This window comes from Phaenicophaeus curvirostris, chromosome 14 (genome assembly GCF_032191515.1).
Source record: "Phaenicophaeus curvirostris isolate KB17595 chromosome 14, BPBGC_Pcur_1.0, whole genome shotgun sequence".
Taxonomy (NCBI): domain Eukaryota; kingdom Metazoa; phylum Chordata; class Aves; order Cuculiformes; family Cuculidae; genus Phaenicophaeus; species Phaenicophaeus curvirostris.
In genome coordinates this window covers 17,549,118-17,569,515 of record NC_091405.1, presented here as the reverse complement: position 1 = coordinate 17,569,515, position 20,398 = coordinate 17,549,118, and the positions used below count along the sequence as shown (strand labels likewise).

The following is a 20,398-nucleotide window of genomic DNA, read 5'->3' as shown; positions in this document are numbered from 1 at the left end:
GAGTTGTCATCGGAGAGCGTTGGTGCAAATCTTCGGGAACAAGAGCTTTGCTGCATTTTATTTTCCGTGTTGGAGGATTTCATTGTTAGAAGCTGGATCAGATCACGTGCGTGCAGTCTGTTGGAGGCTGGTCCTTGGCAGTTCAAAGCCCTTTGCGGTGCACGTAACCAGCTGAGCAGTGGTGTGGCTGAGGATGCTCTCCCAACCATCCTGGGGTCAGCTTCAACACTGCCCGCTGCCAGACAAGTTAGGCTGAGCATGGTGAGCAGAGTTGCATCCAGCCTTCCAATAAAGTCTGCTGGAAGGGGATCACGAGGCATCCAGGAGTTAACGCTTCCCCTTCCCGAGTCTCTGTGCCAGGCGGCTGCCTCCCCAGTGTCCACGGGTGCAGGGAGCTCCCAGGGTGTACTGGGGAGAGGAGCACAGGATTATCCTCAGCAAAGGCCCCAGGAGCAAGGAGCCAAGTAAGGACAGCACCAAGGGCTTTTCCTGGCTGATTTGGAGCCTCCTTGGGCAGATGCCTCTTGTACTCTGCTTCTTTCCCATCCTGCTTTAAAAAAACGCACCTCAGAAAAAAATCAGCTTAGAAAGGAGAGAAGGGTTTGAAGCATGCATGTGCTTTTTGGAGCCTGCCTGCCCAGCCCAGGGCTCTCCAAGCCAGGGAGGCTGGTGGCGTCCTCAGAGGGAAGCCGTCTCCAGGACTGGGGCTTGGTGGGTGCTGGGTGTGCTGGGGGCTCAGCCAGGGCTGGTGGAGGAACAGGCTGTGCCTTTGAGCGCGAGGAGCTGCAGGCCCAACAGGGCAGGAGGATTTGCTGTTTGTAGCCTTGTTTTCTAATCATTTTCTACTGCTATTGGTATTCATAGCTCACATTTTTCCAGTTACTGTCAGCCTGGGCTTTCATCCATTTTAAAGAGCTATTTTTTCCCTTGTTGATGATGATGATGGTATAAAGACAGATGGTGTAACTGCTTATGAATGTCCTATTTTATTCCCTTCGAACCAGACTGTGCACTTGAAGATGTGTATTATTTCCACATGCTCAGGTTAGAGCCTAGACAGTGTGAGCCCTGCAGCTGGCTCGCCCTTCCTCTTCCTCCCATGCCGATGCTGACACCTCCGGGTCGCAGCCGGCAGTGCCGCCGTGCTGGGCACCCTTTGTTGCTCACCCAGGCTGGGTGTCCAAAGAGAGAGGGTACAGTCAGCATTTGAACAAAATAATAGAGCCCCTAATGAAGGCTTTTAATAAAACCAGCCAAAGTCTGCTTGATGTCTCGTCCTGCATGGCAGCATCTTGAAGGCAGCAAGGTGGTTTGGGGGCTTGGCAGTGGTTTGTTTGTTTTTTCCCCAGGGTGGGGAAAGATTTTGGAATTTTAATTTCTGAAACGTGAATCCAGCTGCTGAGTTCACAGCCCGTCTCTCCAGCAAACTCAAGCACTCATCACGCGAGGCAGACTGCTCCTCTCACCCCGTCATCGGTGATTTGCGTCTTCCTACGTGCTAAGTGCCTTTGCCTAGCGATGCCACCCATCACACCTCTTACTCTGGGGTCCTGTTTTCCCAGGCAAAGACCACTGGAATCCCTGCAGCTCTCAAGAGTTCCCAGGTTTTAAAAGAGTGAAAGAGGGATAGAGTATAAATCATAGTCCTTCCACTTAATATCAGCACTGATCTCTGGATGCTTTTACAAGTTCCTCCTTGATTTAAGTTGTCACGTTCTCAAAGGGCACTGCTGAGTGTCTCCAGTCTCCTAATATATCTATTTTAATCCTGATTTCTAGCCCAGTCTTTGTTAGGAGGAGGGTGGGGGTTGGTGTTTTAACTGGTTAGGGAGCTCAGATGAAACCTCAGGATAGCCTAGGATTTACTATGACCATAAAATGCAAGTTAAAACTATGAACTATCCTGCCTAAAAGTGGCTATAATGTCATAAAAGTACCCTTTCTTAGTGTTAGCCCGTGTCAATTTTATAGTGGCTGTGGAGCTGTATGCTGTATATATAAATGCCCAAGATATGAGATGATATTGTAGCTGTTACACCCTGGTGTAAGAGGTCTGGCGGCTGCAGTTATCTTACTCCCAGTATCACACCTGGCAAGGGTGTCTCTGCGTGGAGCTGCACCGCGCTGTGTCGACACGCTCCGTAGCTGCAGCCTTGGCACGCTGGTGCTTTGGTTAACGGGTAGGGCAGTAGCACTTTGAGTCTTGTTGTGAGCTTTCAGCCCTTCACCTCACTGAGTATTTTTCCTCTTTCATGTTTTTGCCCCTCTATGATACCGCTTGTGTGCTCAAACTCTTCCCGTGACTGGAATGAAATTGAAACCCCCAGCAGCTTCCTCCTGTGCCTTGTGTCTGGGCCACGTCTGCAAAAGTCGGTGCTGTTCCTTGCTTTGTCTGAGCAGAAGTGAGTGGTGGTGTTTCTGGGGTCTTGGTGACAAGGTACTATGATGCCATTCAATCTGAAGAGCTTGAGATAGGGATGAGGATGAAGGCTGAGGCTGAACGTGCTGGAGGCTCGTCACTCCCTGGCGCTTCTCTAATCCGTGACGTGGTTGGGCAGAACCTTCTCATACCTGGCAAATGTTTTACTGTACGTTACCCCACAGGTGATGTCACTAGCTGTAAGTGGTAATAATAGGCAAGATTCTTCATTTCAGGTTCATTTCTCAATTTTTTCCTCTGTAGTTTCTTTCCTGACCCACTAGCTGGTTGGGAGAACACTGGGTGACATTGATATCTGCCACTCCACACTTGTGCTTCAGTGTTGCCTGTTGCTCAGTGGCATTTGCTTGCTCTTCTGTTTTGACTTCTATTTTTATGTTATACTTTCTGCTTCTCTTGTTTCAGAAGAATCCATTGAAGATGTGGAAGGGCCCAATGAAACAGCCGGTGATGCTGAAGAACCTACCAAGGAGCAAGAGAGTGGAGGGGACAAGGACCAGAGTAAATGGGCAGGTGGGTTTTAGTCCCTCTTTTTCTTTAAATCCAGGAAAGGGAAGAGGGAAGTTGCAGAGAAACGGCCTGCAAAACTCTTTGCTTAAATGACCGTGCATAGCACGACTGTCAGCATGACATAAGTGTCGTTCTCTGTGAAGTCTTTGGGCGTAGCTTCGTGACACACACATAGTTTGAGCCGTGGTCAGTCATGCATCCCTGCTCCCAATCCTGGGCTCGCGCTGAGGCCGTGGGTCAGAGCTCCTCTCTTCTTATTGGTGCTGGACCTGACCCAGGCGGTGGGAATCGGCAGCTGGGAAGGGAGGAGGGAGAAGGGGACTGCCTCTTCTGGCAGCAGCCAGCACTTAGGGTGGATTAAGCATATCATGAAACCCCACCCGAGGTTGTTAAGACTTGAGAGACTGTTAGCCTGAATTTTCGTCATGGTCCTGGCTCTGGTAGCAAGGTTTTGACACAGAAAGGCAGAGCAGAGGGGCAGGCCCTGGGCTTGTGCTCTGTTAACTGCTCACTTTCGGCTGGAGCCACCATGTCTTGAAACAGAAACTGCAAATGTGCAACAATACTTAGGTTGTTGCAGTGGAATCTGAAAGGTTTATCTTTGCAAAATCCTGAGGTGGATTAATTATGAAGGTATTAGGTTTCTCTGTCCTTCCCAGAAGATAGTTGCTATCTCGCAGAGAGTGGGAGGAATCTTTTAAATATTCCTTGCCTTTGAGCAGAACGCAGCTGCAAGATTGTCCCATGGAGAGGTCTGTTTGCCTCCTCAGCTGGCACTCGCTGACCATGTCAGTGTAGGTGTGGAAGTGGAGGCACTGGAAGCAGTCGTCATTTTCTGACTCCCCATTTCTGTTTCTGCACTGTTTCTCAGGTGGTTTACAGACTTATGGTTGCTTGATACAGTGCTTCTCAATCTGCAGGGATCCTTCTTCCAGGCAGCTTTCTGCTGTTGTGTTTGCGGTTGCCTCTTAGTAAGCCACAGCAAAAGGGATATTTTGGCTTTACACACTCTACAAAAGGATGAATTGTGGTTTATCACCTCAATATACTTTTAATCTCAACCATTGGAAGTTATGTCCAGACTGGTGAAGAAAGCAGGCTGTGCTCTAGTGCCTATTGCTTGTATTCTCAGTCCAGACTGCACTCGCTGAGGTTGCTCTGTATGTCATTCCCCATCACAGACCCATTCTTCAACCCAGAGATGCAGATTTTGCGTGGCTGTAGGTGATTTTAGTCTCTTGTTGCGTGGGATTGTGTGTTCCTAAGCAAAAGCACAGTTTCTGCAGTGTCACAGAAAGATGTAAGTGTTGCATATTCATTAAATCTCTTAAAGTAAGTAGGGCCCTTTGCCCAAACCTGGAACACTTACAAAATCTGATCTTTGTGAAAAGATTATTTTTATATATTAAAACACGGAAGGAAAAATGAAGAACCTACTTCTTAAACTCCGTTCTTCCAGAAACTCTAAATTTGGATGGTTTTATTTCTTCATCCTGCCAGTGAATTCCTAACCCATTTTAGGGGTTTGTCAGTCAAAGAGCAAATAAGAAATGGACAGCTTTGTTGAGACTTCAAAGGAAAACACACAAAGGAAAATGCAGATTATATGCATAAGCTCACAGAGCTCTGGACAAGCCCTGTCCAGAGCTGTTGCAAGGGTGAAGAGTACAGCCTCAGCAAGATCTATGCATGTGCTGTTGTTGAATTCAGGTCTAAAAACATTGTCCCTGAACTTTAAAGCAAAAAAAAAATGTTATCCACTGTTTATGTACAGCGGATCAGCAAGGGTAGTACCTCAGTCTTGCATTGTTTCTGCTTTCAAACTCCCTTGAGGAACGTGGCTATGGTGCCATGTCCTTCTGGACCTCAGACATGTAAAGGAACAGAAACTAGGTCAGGTTATCAGTGGCAACCACAGAAGAGCAGTGTCTGCATGTGCAGGAATATCAAAACACCATGGTACAAACTGAGATGTAACCAGAGAGGGAAACAGGCAGTAGCGAGGAAGCACTCACTTGCTGTAAGAGGAGACTGCAAGAAAAGGGCTGATCTGTGGCTCAGCAGAGTAGGAACACTCTCAATCTCATTATCATAGAATCATAGAATGTCCTGAGTTGGAAGGAACTCACAAGGATCATTGAGTCCAGCTCCTGTCCCTGCATAGGACAATCCCGACCTCCACACCATGTGTCTGAGGGCATTGCCCAAGTTCTTCTTGAATATCATCAGGCTTGGCGCCGTGACTGCTTCCCTGGAGAGCTCTTCCAGGGCTCCACCAGCCTCTGAGGGGAGAACCTTTTCCTAATATCCAACCCAAACCTCTCCTAGCGCATCTATGTCAAGAAAGTTGAAGAGCATAAAGCATTCTTTGCATTCATCTTCACTAAACAGACTGACTGTGTGAGAGACCAGAGCAGCCCATGTCAGCGACGCTGTGGGGAGAGCTCATCCTCCAGCTGTGAAGGAGTGGGCTGCAAAGTGCTTAGTTAAGCTAAATGTTGTCACGTCAGTGACCTGCTGCTTCGTACTTGGGTGTTTAGAGAAAGTGAGTGAAGCATCTTCAGCCCTGCTCGCTGCTATCACTTCTGAATTTACAGGGAATGGGGGGAGGTAGCGCGAGGGAACAGGCGTGGGGCTTATCTTTGACTAAAGGAGTAGCTGGGGAACCGCACACCTGCCAGCGTTATGTGCCCCAGATTTTCCTGGGAAATGACCAAACAACTGTGTGTAAGTACTGACAGGAAGATAATGAGAAACAGTTGACACGGATTTGTCAAGAACAAATCATGTCAACACGACCCACTTTCCTTCTGGATGAAGAAGGTCTTGTTTGCAGTCAGTATCTTCTGTCTTCTCCTTGACTTTTGACGCTGCTTTTCAGGACAGTCTCAAAACTAAGCTCAAGCATTATGGTGCAGGTCAACATATTAAAGGATGGGTGTGTCTCTGCAGTGCTGGAAAGCTTCTTCTAGAAGATTGTCCATTTCTGAGCTTGAGGTGTCAAGAAAGTTGAGGAAGAATTTCAGAAAGCCCCAACAGTGCGAATGACCCAGAGGAGAGCATAGTCTGCTTAGCATCAGCTGTGAGGAGAAAGCAGAATGAACGGACTTCTCTGACCCAAAAAGAGAAGAACAAGAGGGGAGGACGTGATAACTCTTCTTGTGCATAAAACACTTCTGAAAAGAAGGAAGAAATTGTTCTCCATGTTCAGGGTATAGGCAACAAGAAGTAATGGGCTTAAATCGAAGGGAGAAAGATAGGTAGATAATAAATAAAAAATTCTCCAGGTACAGCTCGTGAAGCACTGGAGTAGATTTTCTGGGAAGGTTCCTCAGAGGTCTTTCAAGAAGATTAGACGAGCTGCTGTCAGGAATGAAGTAGGCACAGCTTATCCTGCTTTGGATGGACCGGCTGACCTTCGGAGGTGCCTCTGAGCCCTGCAATTCTGTGAAAGCGGGAGATAGGTGAGAAAGAAGTGCAGGCTCAAAGCCAATAAATAGTGTGTTGAAGTGGAGGTTGATAGACCTGTTTTCTGTTCATCATGCTGCAATTTGATCATTACATTCCTTAGCAATTTACTCACCTTTTGTGCCTCAGTTTCTTAACTGCGCACTGGGTGATTATTTCTTCCACTTTCTTTAAGATCTGTGAGGTCTCTAACGAAATGTCGAGTGTGTCTGCCAAGCTCCCTCTGCACCCAGTAGCACAAGTGATGATGAGTCAGGGTTGTTTGACTGCTCTACGGCACAGATGTCCGCATGTGGCAGGCTACACCAGTGTCAGTGTTTGCACTGAAAGGAAAAAGCTCTCTATACATGTATAAAATGTCTCTGATGAGACTTACAAATTCAGATTTTTATTTATTTTAAAAGGGAAAACTCTTAGGCAGAAAGACTTTTTAGGTAATACTTTCCATTAAAATATACAGGTGGAAGTCACCATCCCAAATAAGGGTTTATTTTGCCCTGATTTTCACATATATCTTTGTGGCTCCTAAAAAATTTCTGGAAAGTGGCAGTTCCATCTCAGTTCCAAGTGGCAGTGCTTAGGCTACCCTCGATTCCTAATGGGCAGCAGTGCTTCACAGGCACTAGCACTCTTCTGTGAATCCTAAAATGAGAAAAAAGCTGATGTTCCTTGTTTCTAGACAGGACCTGTTTGTTTTCTTTTTCTCCTCTCTCTCCAGTAGTGGGATTAAGCAGCTCCCAAGCACCATTCCATGCAGCCACCTCTGCCCTGTCTGCTTCCCTCTTTCTGCTTCAGAGCTGTCCACCTCCGTGCCGGAGAAGGGAGATGCTCTTTGCCTGATGGCTGAGCTTTAGAAATTATCTCATCGTGACTAACGTGAGATTTATCACGAGCAAACCAGCAAGGAGGAAAGAAATCATGGCTATTCCTGACTCCATTTTTAAGGCAGGATGTAAATGATTAATATTCAACACACTAGTTTCCAGCTAAAGCCTGAATCAGACCGGGGTGGATCAGTATGAGATTTCTGAGATTTGGGGTTGGGCTTACACATATTTTCTGATCAGAGAGGAGCACTTCATCTGCAGTGACCCAGCTATGAAAGAGACTTTCTTAATGCACTGTCCGTTGTATAGATGTAGAATATCAGATTTTTTTCCCACAAAAACAAGAAACGAACTCTACTTAAAATATAGATTGAAATGAAATATTTCTAGAGGACTAGCCTGAAGGGCTTTTATTTTTTTTAATGATTTTTTTTTTTTTAATCCATGATGCTCACCTAACACAGAGCAATTAGTGCAATGGAGCGTCCCTGATTCGAATCCGTGGTAGATTGCTATTAAAGGAGGTATTAATGGGCTGCTGAGAGCTGGGAAATTGTTGCAGAAAAGTGTGTTTATGGAGTATGGTGCTGGCAGGCATGATTTCAATCGGATTTGACATGTTTAACATAAATGTATACTGCACAGCTCCTGCAGTTTATGAATAATTCCTACAGGCCCACTGCCTTTCTAATTACTGAAATTGAAAAAAACAGGTCAGGCACATCCTGACGGAAATCTATTACTGCCCCTCCCCCCACTGCTGCTTTTTTCTGTTTTTTTAATATATGGCATTGTTTGAGCACTTAATGGCTGGGATATTCTGCGGAGGAGGGCAAGAGTGGGCTGGGTGGAAGGGAATGAGGGGTGCGATGAAGCCGCTCTCCACCCCAGCTTCTCTGTCAAGGAAACCTAGGAGAGGGGATGGGAAAGCACGTTGTAATTGTGCTTTCTTTTCCTGAGGATTTCCAAAGCACAAAAGGCTCTCAAGCCCAGGAAAGCAGCCGAGCTGGGTGCCTCTGTGGGAGCTGGCTGGGAAGGCTGGCTGGGAGCAGGGCACATTGAGCTCTCAGGCAGCATCCACAGGTGCTGGGTGTCTGGTTTCTCGGGGTGCGAAGTGGGAGCGATGGCTCTGGGAGGACCCTAAAGGCCCGTCGGCCCTTCCTTAGGGTGGGCTGTGGGATCCAAACCTTTGTGTAGTGACCGGGCTGGCTCTGCCAGTGTCACCAAGCCCTGTCCCCCTTTGCTCCAGCGGGGCTCTTGAGCCCTGCCATGTGCACAGCATCTTCCATTCCCCTTCACAGTCAGCCTGATCAGTTTTGTGACTCCTTTTTGACCTTTATTTTCCTAGGAAAGTATGGCTACTTAAAAAATAACAAGCAGCAAAATGTAGCAACCTGGCCCAGGTGAAATCATTGGCTTTGAGCTGGGAGAAGTGGTTCTGCACAGCCCCAAACCAGAGCTTTCATCCTGAAAGCACGTGAGTTGCGTTCACCACAGTAAAGCCCAGTTGCTCCCTCCTCAGCAGGAATAACTTACAGAATCTTAGAATCATTTAGGTTAGAAAAGACCTTTAAGATCATTGAGTCCAACCTAACACTGCCAAAGCCTCTTGTCCAGCAGTCCCTGCTGTCTAAGATGTGCAGGAGCACGAAAGGGCCATCCTGCTGGGTGAAGACCTGGGTGGCAGCAGCAGTAGCTGCTTTGCTGTTCTCAGATACTTTTCATGCATGTTCTTCAGCAAGCGAGTCTCTGCCAACAGCTTTTCTATCTCCGCTTTCCACGTTCGGTATTTCCTCGCTGGTAGTTTGTGTTTGCCAGGTAGCTGTGTGCTGCCTGGCAGTGGTGGTGATCCCTTATTGCTGGTTTTAAGCAGAATTGCTGCTGTTTAGACCACCTCCCAAGCTCAAGACATTGATGTAATAAAATAGTTGCTATGGACTGTTATGGCAGGTTAGTTAAAATAGTTATTCAATTGAATTGGACAGTAATATTCACACAGATTGATAGCTGGCTTAAGAACAGGTAAATACAAAAGATAATCAATTGTTTCTTTTCAGCCACTTCAGAATTTTAAAACCCCCAAGATTTCCTACAGTTCTAAAGATATAATATTAGATGCCAGTGCTGGAAGAAAGGTACAGTGCTTTGGGGTACCACTTTGCAAATACAGGGCATGCTGGGCACAAGATGAGATGATTTTCTACATACCCCATCTTTCCTTCTGCCCAGCACAGGTCTCTCTTAACTCAGAAGGACAGAGAAGGAGCTATTGCTCCTGGGCCCTGGTTCACAGCACAGTTCTGCCTTGCCAGGAGTGCTGTACAGTGCAGCTTCTGGCAGCCCACGAGGGATGAGCTGATCTGCCTGGCCATGGGGATATCTGTGGTTCTTGTGAGGGAAAGCAAAGACTGTGTCCACGTGCCCCCTTGTGCTGCCTGGCATCTCGCTATGACGTTTCCTGGATGCTCTGTGTTTGTACAGAGCATGGCAGAAAAGTCTGGTGGCTTCTAGGGTTTCTGGGTACTGAATGAATATTTAATAATAATTCAGCTGTTCATGTTCACTGCAGGCTGGAAGGTATGACACAGCAGTAGAAAAACAAGTGATTTGACCATTTTCAGGGCCACGTTTCTGAGAGGCAGCAATAAAGGTCTGGGTACAAAAGTGTGCTGGCAAATCTGGTTATTTATTTCTGTCTATCGTGCAATCATGTTATTGACTAAATGCAGAGTTAGAAAACTCCTGTAGAGCAACAGGCAATATACAGACCTTACTTAGTAGTATGGCTACAACATCTTATTAGACCGGATGGTACCTTCAGGGAATAAAGAACGTAAACGGACAGTGTTTCAGAAAGGAACATCCACCCATGTATGATTATTGTGCACAGTAACAAACAGGCAGCGCTGTAGCAGTGTGGAACGCCCAGGTGCCCTTTCGAGGAGGCCTGAGTGGGGCTCTCGTTGCTTCCATGTCACTGCAGTCTCTCGGTGGAGTTACCTGCTCGATTATTCTTGCTGTATTAACAGAAATTGTCTGTGTCTGTTGGGTTACTGTTGTCTGCCTGAGTTGCTGAGACTGAGTCTTTGCGTGGTGTTGTCGTGGGCTCCTGAGCTGCTGTTCCTGGAACTGCACAGGTAGGGCTGGAGCACAGGGCTTGGCCTTACCCATCACGTGCGGTGGAGGCTGTGTAAGCATAGAAAACAGATAGAACAGGCCTCACTAGTCGCAGGATCTCAGAAGGAAAACCATAGCCTTTTTGAGGATGCTCCAAGATACCCATGCAGGAGTGACGGCTGCTGTCGTGGGCATTCCCAGCCGCAGGGCTGTGCCGGCTCGGCAGGCGGGTCCAAGGGCTCGTGATGCTGAGTAATTGCTCCAACAAAACGTCAGGGAAGGTTTGAGGAGGGAGGCACCACCAAATATGGAATTTTATTTTCCACTGGGCAGTGAAATCACAGTTCCTTGGTCCCAATGAAAACTTTTTCCCAGGCCAGCTGCTGAACTTAGTAGGAAGGGATTTGCTTCAGCAGGCTGGGGGCAGGGAGGGTGTTGTTTCTTAAATCAATGAAGATAGCAGAAACCCCACTGTAAATTTCTAGGGCAAGTGGCAAGCTGGTTTACGGAATGCAGGGAGATGAGAACCTCTGGCTTACGGAAAGCAGCATGAATTAATAATCATTTAATTGGCTTCTCCATTATGTTGCTGGGTTGGGAGATGGAAGTTTAGATGAAGGGGCTGTCAGTGGTACTTTAGCTAAAAGAATCTGATGGCTGGGAGGCGGGGTGACAACTCCCTTCCCACCAGGATGGAGAGCAGGCAGCTTTGGGGACCCTTGCTGGGTTTGCCTCTGGACCTAGCAAAGGAAAGGATATCCACTTCCAAGAAAGTGTCCCGTCTCACCTCTGAAATAACACATGGGAAGATTTCTCCTCCTCCTCTGAAAAGCAGAAGCTGCTGAGGAAGACAAAAAGAAAAGTAGGTCTCTGAGAAGTGCTGTGGTGGGCCAACATGCCCACAGTAGCGCCATCCCATTAAACTTGGCTTTCTGGTACGTTTGTTGAGAAACAGTTTTTCCTCCGAGTCAAACAAATCTGAACTAATCTATTTCAAGAGTCAAGATAATAAAAGTACTAACCGATACATAGTTATAGATCACACTTCAAATCCAAATTCCTTTTTCTTTCCTGCAGGTTCCAGACCTCTAAGAGGGATGTTGGTTGTGGTTAGGGTGCAAGAGTTGTGTTCCACCTTCTCTGGTGTGAAGTTACCATTCAGAGCCGATGCCCTTTTGACATTTTCAGCCAAGGACAGTTGTCCCATTCGCTCCATGCAGGCACAAAGGTCCCATGGAGCTGTCAGGGAGCTGTGCAGGCAGGAGCCGCACTGTGTGTCCTCGTTTCTCCAGGCAGAAGGGAGTTCTTAATTCCTCTGATCTGTGATGTGGACTGAATGTGTCACTTTGTGTGTTTGGCTGTTTATCAACAATAAACTTTGGTCTCGGTGTTAAAATTCCCACTTGAGCTGTCAACTCAAAAAATTACACTTGGAACAAACATTCAGTATGCATTTTTCAGAACTCTGCGACAAAGCAGTTATTCTGGGATCTGGACAATCATTAATACCTCTGGTTTTGAAGGACTGAAGTTATGGGTTGGATCAGGCATATTTAATAAATTTGGATATTTTAGAGATGATAAGTAAAAGTAAATTTTAATTACCTGTTACTGTGCCCTGATTCTAAGCAGGCCACTTCCCAGTAGAAAGGAAATAAGAAAACACCCTGTCGTGACTCCAGAGGTTACAGCTGCTGTTGAGCAGCTGCAGGGTCGCTGGCTGTTGGGTTGCTGAATTTAGTCACTGCATCTGAAAACATCACACTGGTGAGCTGCTAGAAGTGGTGCACAGTGAAGTTGGTGCCAGAGGGTAAGGACCAAGGGCTCTTCAAGCTCCTCATGTCTCACTGTGCCAGCATACATCCCACCACCAGAGGTTTTTAAGTGCCCAGAGCTCGTCTGGGTTTATTAATGCAATTGTGTAGGTATTTTGTGGGTCTGACTTTGTTGCCAAAACTGAAAGTGTTGCCATTGTTTATTGGGAAAGGCAATGCATAAACATGAGCAGGAGGTTCTCAAGTCATCCCTTTTCATCCCTCATGTCCTCTGCCTTTCCTGCAGGCTGGCAGTGCCAGCACAGCTCATGGCAGCACCTGTTGATAGTTTTGCAGAGCAGGCGGCACCCTTGAAGGTGTGGTTGAGAGCTCAGAGAGACCCTGCTTGGACCATGCAGGAGACACCATCACTCTCGAGGGCAGAGAAGTCAAAGGGAGTTATCTTGAATGACTTTCCAGTTCTGAAGCCCAGAGAAGGTTTCAGGTTCAGCCAGCGATCAGCCTGAGAAGCAGCCTGTTGTTCTGCGCAAGGCTGAAATACCAGGGGTGCCGCAGGGCAGCGCTACATGGATGGAAATCTCCTATAAACAGGCTTTGGTATGGCCAAGTCTACTATGACAACTTCAGTAGTACCAGAGCTCCTCTGGTCACTGCTTCCCTCTGTCAGTATTGCTACCTATTCACAACACCTACTTTCCCTCTCCTGGAAGTTATTTTGCTTCTATTCAACTGAATGTTTAGGGGTGGGATCTGGCAGGGAACACGGTTAGACACAAGGATTGTATTTCTTACAGTGAGGTGGTACCTTTCAAAATACAGCTCATGCCAGCGAGCGGCAGGATCTTTGAGAAGGAGGCAGTTTACCTGGATCTTATTCTGACGGCATCTTCTGAAACAAGGAGTGGATATCAGTGGGTTCACAAAGAGAATGCGAGACAAGAGGAAGAGTATGGGGGGACCAGTCTAAGAATGCTACAGTGCCTTGTTAATCGGCAGCCGATCCATCATATTAAATATCCAGCTGTCATATATTACCTTTCAAGTGAAAATGAATAACTCCCATTAAGGGCGAAATGGGTTTGAAGTCGATTCGAGACAGATTAAAGTACTGTTATGAATGTGTGTTCGGGGAGGAGGAGACGGGGGCTGTGTATAATATACTTGTCCTTACAGTTTTTAAATAATAGATGTCCCACAAATTTATGTACTGCAGGCTGCCAGGGTTCGGGGGAGGGATAAAGGTCAGGGATGTGCTTCTTGGAGTGCCGCAACTTGCAGAGTGTTTTGCTGTGGACTTTGGGGCTCGTTCGCCTTTTTCTGTTTTGCTGAAATCAGATTGTCCTTCCTCGGCTTGTTACAGTGTGAGATTGTCCAGGTGCCATCCCAGTGCTGGTTGTAGTCTGGGTCTCTGCCACTGTCATTTTGGTGGGAATGCTTGCTGGGAAGTACCTGTAGATGTATGTTCTTCCCTGAGGCACGTGGGCCAGGCTGCTTCCCTCACAAAGTGCAAGTCGGCTGAGTTGAGAGCCACAGCTTCCAGCTATCTCCAAGGCAAGCATATTCCAGAGTGTTTGTATGCAGAAAAGTCCTAAGTGAGCTAGGAGTATGAGTTCTGCTTTGTTGTGCCAGTCCAGCTGCTCCTGGAGATGACACGTTGGCCTTCACATCCGGCCAAGCGCTCATGTGTCCAACGTAAACACAGGACAAGACTCTCCTGTACCTAACAGGTTGTATGCTGCCTGCAGAAACAGCTGAGATTTCTCTGCTTCTAACTCTAAATGACACGGTTCCCTTACTGTGGAAGATAATCGAGAATGAACTTTTTTGGCCAGACATGCTTTGTAGGATGTAAGTTAGTCCACAAACTCATCCTCCTCCAACTCCTTGGTATGTGTTTCAAGAAACAACAACAGAGTAAATGGAAATACTGTCTTCATCCAACTTAAGCCTCTTAGGGATGTCCTGATATAAATCTCTTTTTGTTGCAGCACCAGCCAGCCAGGCAGAGAAGGAGCTGACAGAGCCTCCAGCATCCTCTAAACGAATATCATTTCCCAGCAGCTCTGAGTCACCTCTCCCGTTTAAATGGTCAAAAACTTCAGAGGAGACCAAATCAGAGCAGGTAAGGAAGAAGAACCCTGATTTTTGTGCATCTCCAAGCAGGTAATTTGTTTCATATGTGCCAGAAGCAAAGACTAAAATAGGAGAAGGAGGATGAAAGGCGATAACTGGTGGTAGGAGAAGGCATCGAATTATTAAAGTCTAGCTGTAAGAAAAGAGGAAAGCAGCAGCTGTAACAATTGCGTGATTCATTTCTCTTGCTCTGCAGATGTATCAGTGTCCATATTGCAAGTACAGTAACACAGACGTGAATCGGCTGCGGGTGCACGCCATGACCCAGCACTCAGTGCAGCCCATGCTCCGCTGCCCGCTCTGCCAGGACATGCTGAACAACAAGATCCATTTGCAGCTGCACCTCACCCATCTGCACAGTGTGTCACCTGACTGTGTCGAGAAACTCATCATGACAGTAAGTGGCTGCGTAGTCAAGCGTGTCTGCTGCCTTCCTAGCAAAGATGAAGAGTAAAGGGACAGCCTGACCTGCACAGGCTACTTTGCTGTAGTGGGCAGCTCCTTCATCTGTCAGGACTCTGTCATTGAGGTTTTTCCCATCTCTGCACTCTCTGACTGCAGAGAGGATATTGTCTGTGCTTCAGCGCTGCGGAAACAGGCAATGTTGCAGCATTGAGTAATTTTGCTGTGAAGAGGTTGAAATAAATATGATTTGCGTTAACTGCTGAGGTCGTTGCATGGGATTGTGTTTTGCACCAAAGCTTCTGGGAGGTGCAGTAGCTGGTGTGCTGGGCTGCTCCTGATGCAGAGAGAAAGTGCTCGTTTGTTCATGAGCGCTTCCCAAGAAGGACAGCCAGGTTAATTAAGGTAACATTACAGGAAATTAGATATCAGGTTTCTGCTTTAAATATGATTTTAAGAATCAGCAGAGTCTCCATGGCGGTCTCATCTTGTGGAGAGGAGACAGTCCTATTGTTTAGCCACGTTCTGCACTTCGTTCACTTACTGAGGATCATTGTTACGGTTTTATGAGATAAGCTGGATCTGTTACTTCTGTCAGGAGTTGCTCCACCCAAAATTATAATGCTTTTGTTGTGTAACAGTTCCCTTTTTTCAGAGTAACCTGAACGAGCAAGGGATACACTGCCGTTGGCTCAAGGGAGGTGGGACCTTAGGATGCTGTTGAATACTTGAGCTACTGTTTCAAGTGTTGTTTTTAAGATGCTTTGAAAATCCTGGGTTTAAATTAAAATTTAAGCAGAAGTTAGAAGTTAGCCACTGAAGTCTGGCGTGAAAGATCACTAGATAAAGTTAGCTGTCTTTGCATAGAGCTCAAAACTTGAAACAACACTTCTCAAGCTGTTTGTCAAGTGCTGTGTATGGGATGTGATTCTTACTGCAGTGTTCTGGTGAGGAGCCGAAACTTCAGACAGCAGATTGTGGTTCAGCACAAATGTGTTTGTACTAGGATCTTGTTCTGTCCTGCATCTTTGTTTTAGCACCTAACATGGGAATTCTTCTCCAACACTGTCTCCGAGGAATTGAAATTCGTCTAACTTGAGAGCTAGTCCTTGGTGAGAAGTAGTAAATTAACAGTGCAGTGTTCCAGTTCTCATCTGTGAGACCTGGAGTTTGTGTTCTGGCTTGCTTTGCTGCTGGCGTATGCATGGAGTTGTGAGTGCAGCTGCTGAACCTCTTCTGAAAGACTTGTACGTGCTGTCGCGGTGTGGAAATGCTTATAAAAGCTTACCCCACTCTCCAGTGCTCAGGAACTTGCTTCAATAAATAACATTTTGAGTCCCAGAATGTTTCTTTCACGAATTCCCTTTTCAGAGGTTTCACATGAGTGTGCCTTTTAATTTGCTGGTGTCAGTTTAAGGTATAGGTAGAATTAATAAGGCACATTTTCAAAAACCCTTCTAAATTCACAAATGGGATGTATTGTCAGATTTCTACAATGTCATTTCCTTGGTATAATCTTCAAGGCAAGGTTGTGTCTGCATTTAAGAACTTGTTGCCAAGTATATTAAACAAGTGTTTATTTTGATTCCTGTCAGTTCTTTCTCTTTGTGATTTTTTTTTTATCTTGCACCCCATTGCTGCTTGTTTTCTTCCTTCTTTGCTGATTCCTGACAATAGAGTCGAATAATATTGTGTTGTCGTAATACTCATGTTCTTTTATCAACCCCCTTCCTGTGACATTGTCTAGGCAAGCACATGCAGCGTTGCCCAACTTTTCTCTTATAGTTCTCTGGTCTTCTCTTTCTATCACCCTTCCAGTCCTCTTGGAGCCCCTTCTCAGACATCTTTATGCATTTTGTCTTTCCTCTTTGCTTTACCAGCTAACTATCCTCTCACTTTTCTGCCCTCTGTTTTGGCCAACCCACCCCTGAGAACCACAGCGCTCCATAAAACCAATTAAAAATCTAGACAGGCTGCCAGGTCCCAGCGCTCTCTGAATAACAAAATATAGACATGTAGGGAAAAAGAGCACAAGCAGTTCACTAACCCTGCAAAGCTGGCGTGCCCATGGGCTCTAGCAGGGCATAGCTCAGCTCTGCTGACCACTCCTGCACCTGGGTCAAGGAACTGTCCCATCACAAAGACCTCAGTCTCTGCGACCTGCATCCGTTTTGATTGATGGTGCCTAAGTGTGTAATTACCTACTGAGGACTTGAACGAATCTTGTTAGCTTCTAAGTTGAGGGTAGACATTTTGACCTTAGAAGAGCAGTGAGGAGAAGCTGAGCCCCTTTCTTAGGCCAACAAGCGTGACCAGTTTGCTAAGAGCGTCTGCTACACTGATGTCAAATGAGCTGGGCTGTCAGTGGAACGTGCAGTCTGGAATGGGCACTGCTGGGCTAGTCCGTCCTCTTGGCCTGAGTATGTCTGTGTCCTCCAGGATACAGGGAAACGGGCACAAGCCACTCACGTAGCAGCTCGGGGACACCCCACAGAGGACGTGACCGAAGCAACTGCAGTACCAGGGAGGACAGTCCCTTAGGTGAGCACAACAGGACCTCATCCTTCTGCTGCAGAGTGCAGGACTTCTGCTGAGAACCAGGGAGACTGGCTTAGCTGTGAAGCTCATCCTTTCATTTCCTTTTGGTTTTTCCACCTTGCAATTGCCACCAGTCCTGGGTACCTGTTCCCTTTGGTACCCAGAGATATGTCTGGGAAGATCACCTCTCCTGCTTCAAGTCAAGTAGCACGCGGGTCAAAAGGTTGTTCTTTTTTGCATTAAATGTTATATATTTTGAGAAATGGTATGGCTTGTGTAGAATGTTGCAGCCTCAAACGTTCCTAATTTTGCTCATTCTAGCTAAGATTCCCGGCTCGGTCTGGCACATGTATCAGGTCTTGGTGCCACTGCAAGGGAATTACAGTCCAGTAAATGGGAGCCAGGTCCCTTTCGACACAGTGTCTTTGCGCTCGGCGTTCGGAGGAGGCTCCAGTTAATAATACCTTATCAGACGCCTTTCAGGAACCTGCAGTGTCTAATATGTCTGTTGCCATGGTAACAGCTGCTTGCTTGTGCTCAGCATCTCAGACCTGGATGTTCCATGCCCCGTCCTTTTCATATCAGTGAGCAGCCGGGCTGACTGTCCCGTGGGACACCCGGGTCCTCTCCACCGGCCCTGGCGCTGTGCTGGGGGCTGGCCGGGCTGCAGCCACGGGCTGAGTGGAGAGGAGCACGAGCCGCGTCCCCGTGCAACGTGGGGGCCAGGAAAGCCCCTGTGGGGCAGGGACAGAGGCTCCTGCTGTCCTTCCCTTCTCTTATGTCTTCTCTTCCACAGGGCTGGTGAACGAATGTGGCCAGGTTGATTTTCTGTGGCATTTCAGCCGCTCTGAGCGGGTCTAATCGCCATCTTTCCACATAACAGCCTCTTTGCTAATCTTTGGGCCTGCACCGCTTCAGCAGAGAGCCCCTTAATGAGGGTGAAGTGCAGTTCGCCTGCACAGTCGATTGACAAGACTGATGGGCTCAAGCCGGGAGAAGGGACGGCTTCCCAAGAGCCTCCGGGAGTGGGGAGCTCTCCCTCCTCCCACGGCCGGATTTATCCTTCTGCACATTCCTCTCCCATCATTTCTGTTGTTAGTTTTCTCTTCCTCAGTTTAGGGCATCTTCCAGTGTTTCTAGATGTCTTTCCATCTTTTTCTTTTTTCCTTTGCACTAAGAATAATTCTTGCCCATCCCTGCCATCCTTACTTCTCCCTCTTACTATCTCTGTTTTTTCCCTCTTTCCTATTGTCTTTTCTTATTGCTCTCTCCCTTCTGCTGTCATTCAATTTTTCTCTCTCCCTCCTTCTCACCCCCTCTCACTCCCCCCTTTCCCTCTCACTCTGTGTCTCATTCTCCATCTCGGATGAAGGTAATGAAAATAATCGGGCTTCATTAATTCTGAGCCCTGTGAGATGATAGCCATTTGGAGCCATGTTTGCCAATTAGATGGTCTAAATTAGAAGTGACCTTGGTATACTGCCATTGCTTTGCCTCTCTGAGTCTAATGAAGCTTTTCACTCCAGCACCCTCTCTCTCTCTTTGTAATGGAAATTACCTCCTTTGTCTGGTTCAGGAACCCTGCATTGCATCTGTATTTCCCCCTGGTTGCATGGACATAGGGATAGAAACGTATCTCCTCAGACCCCTTCTAGACATTTTCTTCTCCAAGCCACACGATTTCAGCATTTTGGGGCATTTACGGAGGAACCACATAGACTGTCACTCAGTTTGGAGGAAAGTCAGAGCAGGCAGATCCAGCGCACAAGGGGAGCTGGCGATTCATGCCACCTAAGATTAATTTTTTGGACGTGCCAAGAAATATGCTTGTGTCACGCTGCCAGGGCCAGCGCAGGAGGTTTGTTGGAGCTCTGAGCCTCCGGCCCATGCTGAAAAGCAGCTCTGCAGTTCATCATCCTCAAAATCTGGTAGATCTGGTAGTGGCAGGAGCCGCACTTGTCACTGCTGTAGGTTGTCACCAGTGAGAAGTGGACCCACTGGTTGTTCTCCAGACTGGTGACAGGTTTGTAGGAGTCAGGGCAGGTGCAGTCTGCTGAGGATACTCGTGGGACAGGGAGGCAGAAGAGGTACGTCAGCCCTTGGTTTTTTTGTGAAACTGGACCACATTATCTACAGAAATGGCCATAGAGTTGAAGTCTCCATACGTGTTGGTGGATCTCTTCATCATAAAGGAATTTTACCTACTTAAGGGGATCTGAATTTCATCCAAAAGGGAGGGTCCTTGGAAGCGCAGGGGCTTGTCCCAACAACTTTCCATCTTCTGAGGCACATAGTTGGCTTCTCTGCAATCTGCTCTAGAGGGAAGTTCTCCTGCTGGCATTCCCATCTCCATTACAGACTATCAGGGATGTGTTTTCACATGGGACGCAGGAGAGGCTGCCACAATCTCCAGCCTGAGCTTCCCCCTCCTTCACTCTTTACACAAGCACATTCCCTGCCCCGCTGAGCAGGACAGGGACAGGGATGGGGTGGTCAGAGCCAGAGGTGCTCCCTGAAAGCCTGCCCCAGCATTAGGGTTTTCCAAATGTTCATGGATCACTGACCTCTACTCAGATAACCATAACCTGATCCACCTGTTGGTATGCCAATACGGGCTGTCAGAAAGAGTGGGTAGGAGTAAACTGCTGTTGCTTTCCCACCTCCCAATTCCATTGGGACAGGAAGGTTAAGAGCAACATGGGTTGAGAGAACCATTTGCCTTCTGTGTGGTAACATTGCCCTGGAGAGCAGCCTAGAGCAGACCTGCGATGGAGGAGCAGAGGCGAGACGAGCACTCTTGCTGCAGAGGTAGATCTGCTGTAACAGAGAGCGGTGATTCCAAGCTGGAAGCCTTTACTGGTGGCTTGTGGGCCAGAAGATCACAGCTGTAGCTGCAAAGGGTATACAGTGTAGTATTAGTCAGAGCAAAGCGAGTCTGTATAGAAGAAGGAAAGGGAAAAAACAAATCACATTTGTCAAAGTTACATCTGTTGGTTTGCTTTTTTAATAACGGTTCACATCAACTGACTTGTTGCCGTTGTGAAACAGCTGGTGTTGAAGAAACGTTTAAACAGAGAGATAGAGGTGTTGGGCAGAGGTGAGGATGGATGCCAGGATTACACGCCAGGTATTGCCTGCTCAGGTGAGAGGGAGGGGGAGAGCGTTTAACGACCGCACACGCTAACACA

The 20,398-nt window shown here is 47.2% G+C and overlaps 1 protein-coding gene across 3 annotated transcripts in view; it reads left to right on the top strand.

The window, feature by feature from the left end:
• ZFHX3 (zinc finger homeobox 3) overlaps positions 1-20,398 on the top strand; it is a 313,065-nt gene that overhangs the window by 275,549 nt on the left and 17,118 nt on the right. For all 3 annotated transcript variants that reach the window (XM_069868223.1, XM_069868222.1, XM_069868224.1), the window contains 3 exons: positions 2,846-2,953; positions 14,126-14,259; positions 14,467-14,667. In XM_069868223.1, coding sequence (XP_069724324.1) covers positions 2,846-2,953; positions 14,126-14,259; positions 14,467-14,667 — 443 coding nt within the window. The remainder of the gene's footprint in view (positions 1-2,845; positions 2,954-14,125; positions 14,260-14,466; positions 14,668-20,398) is intronic.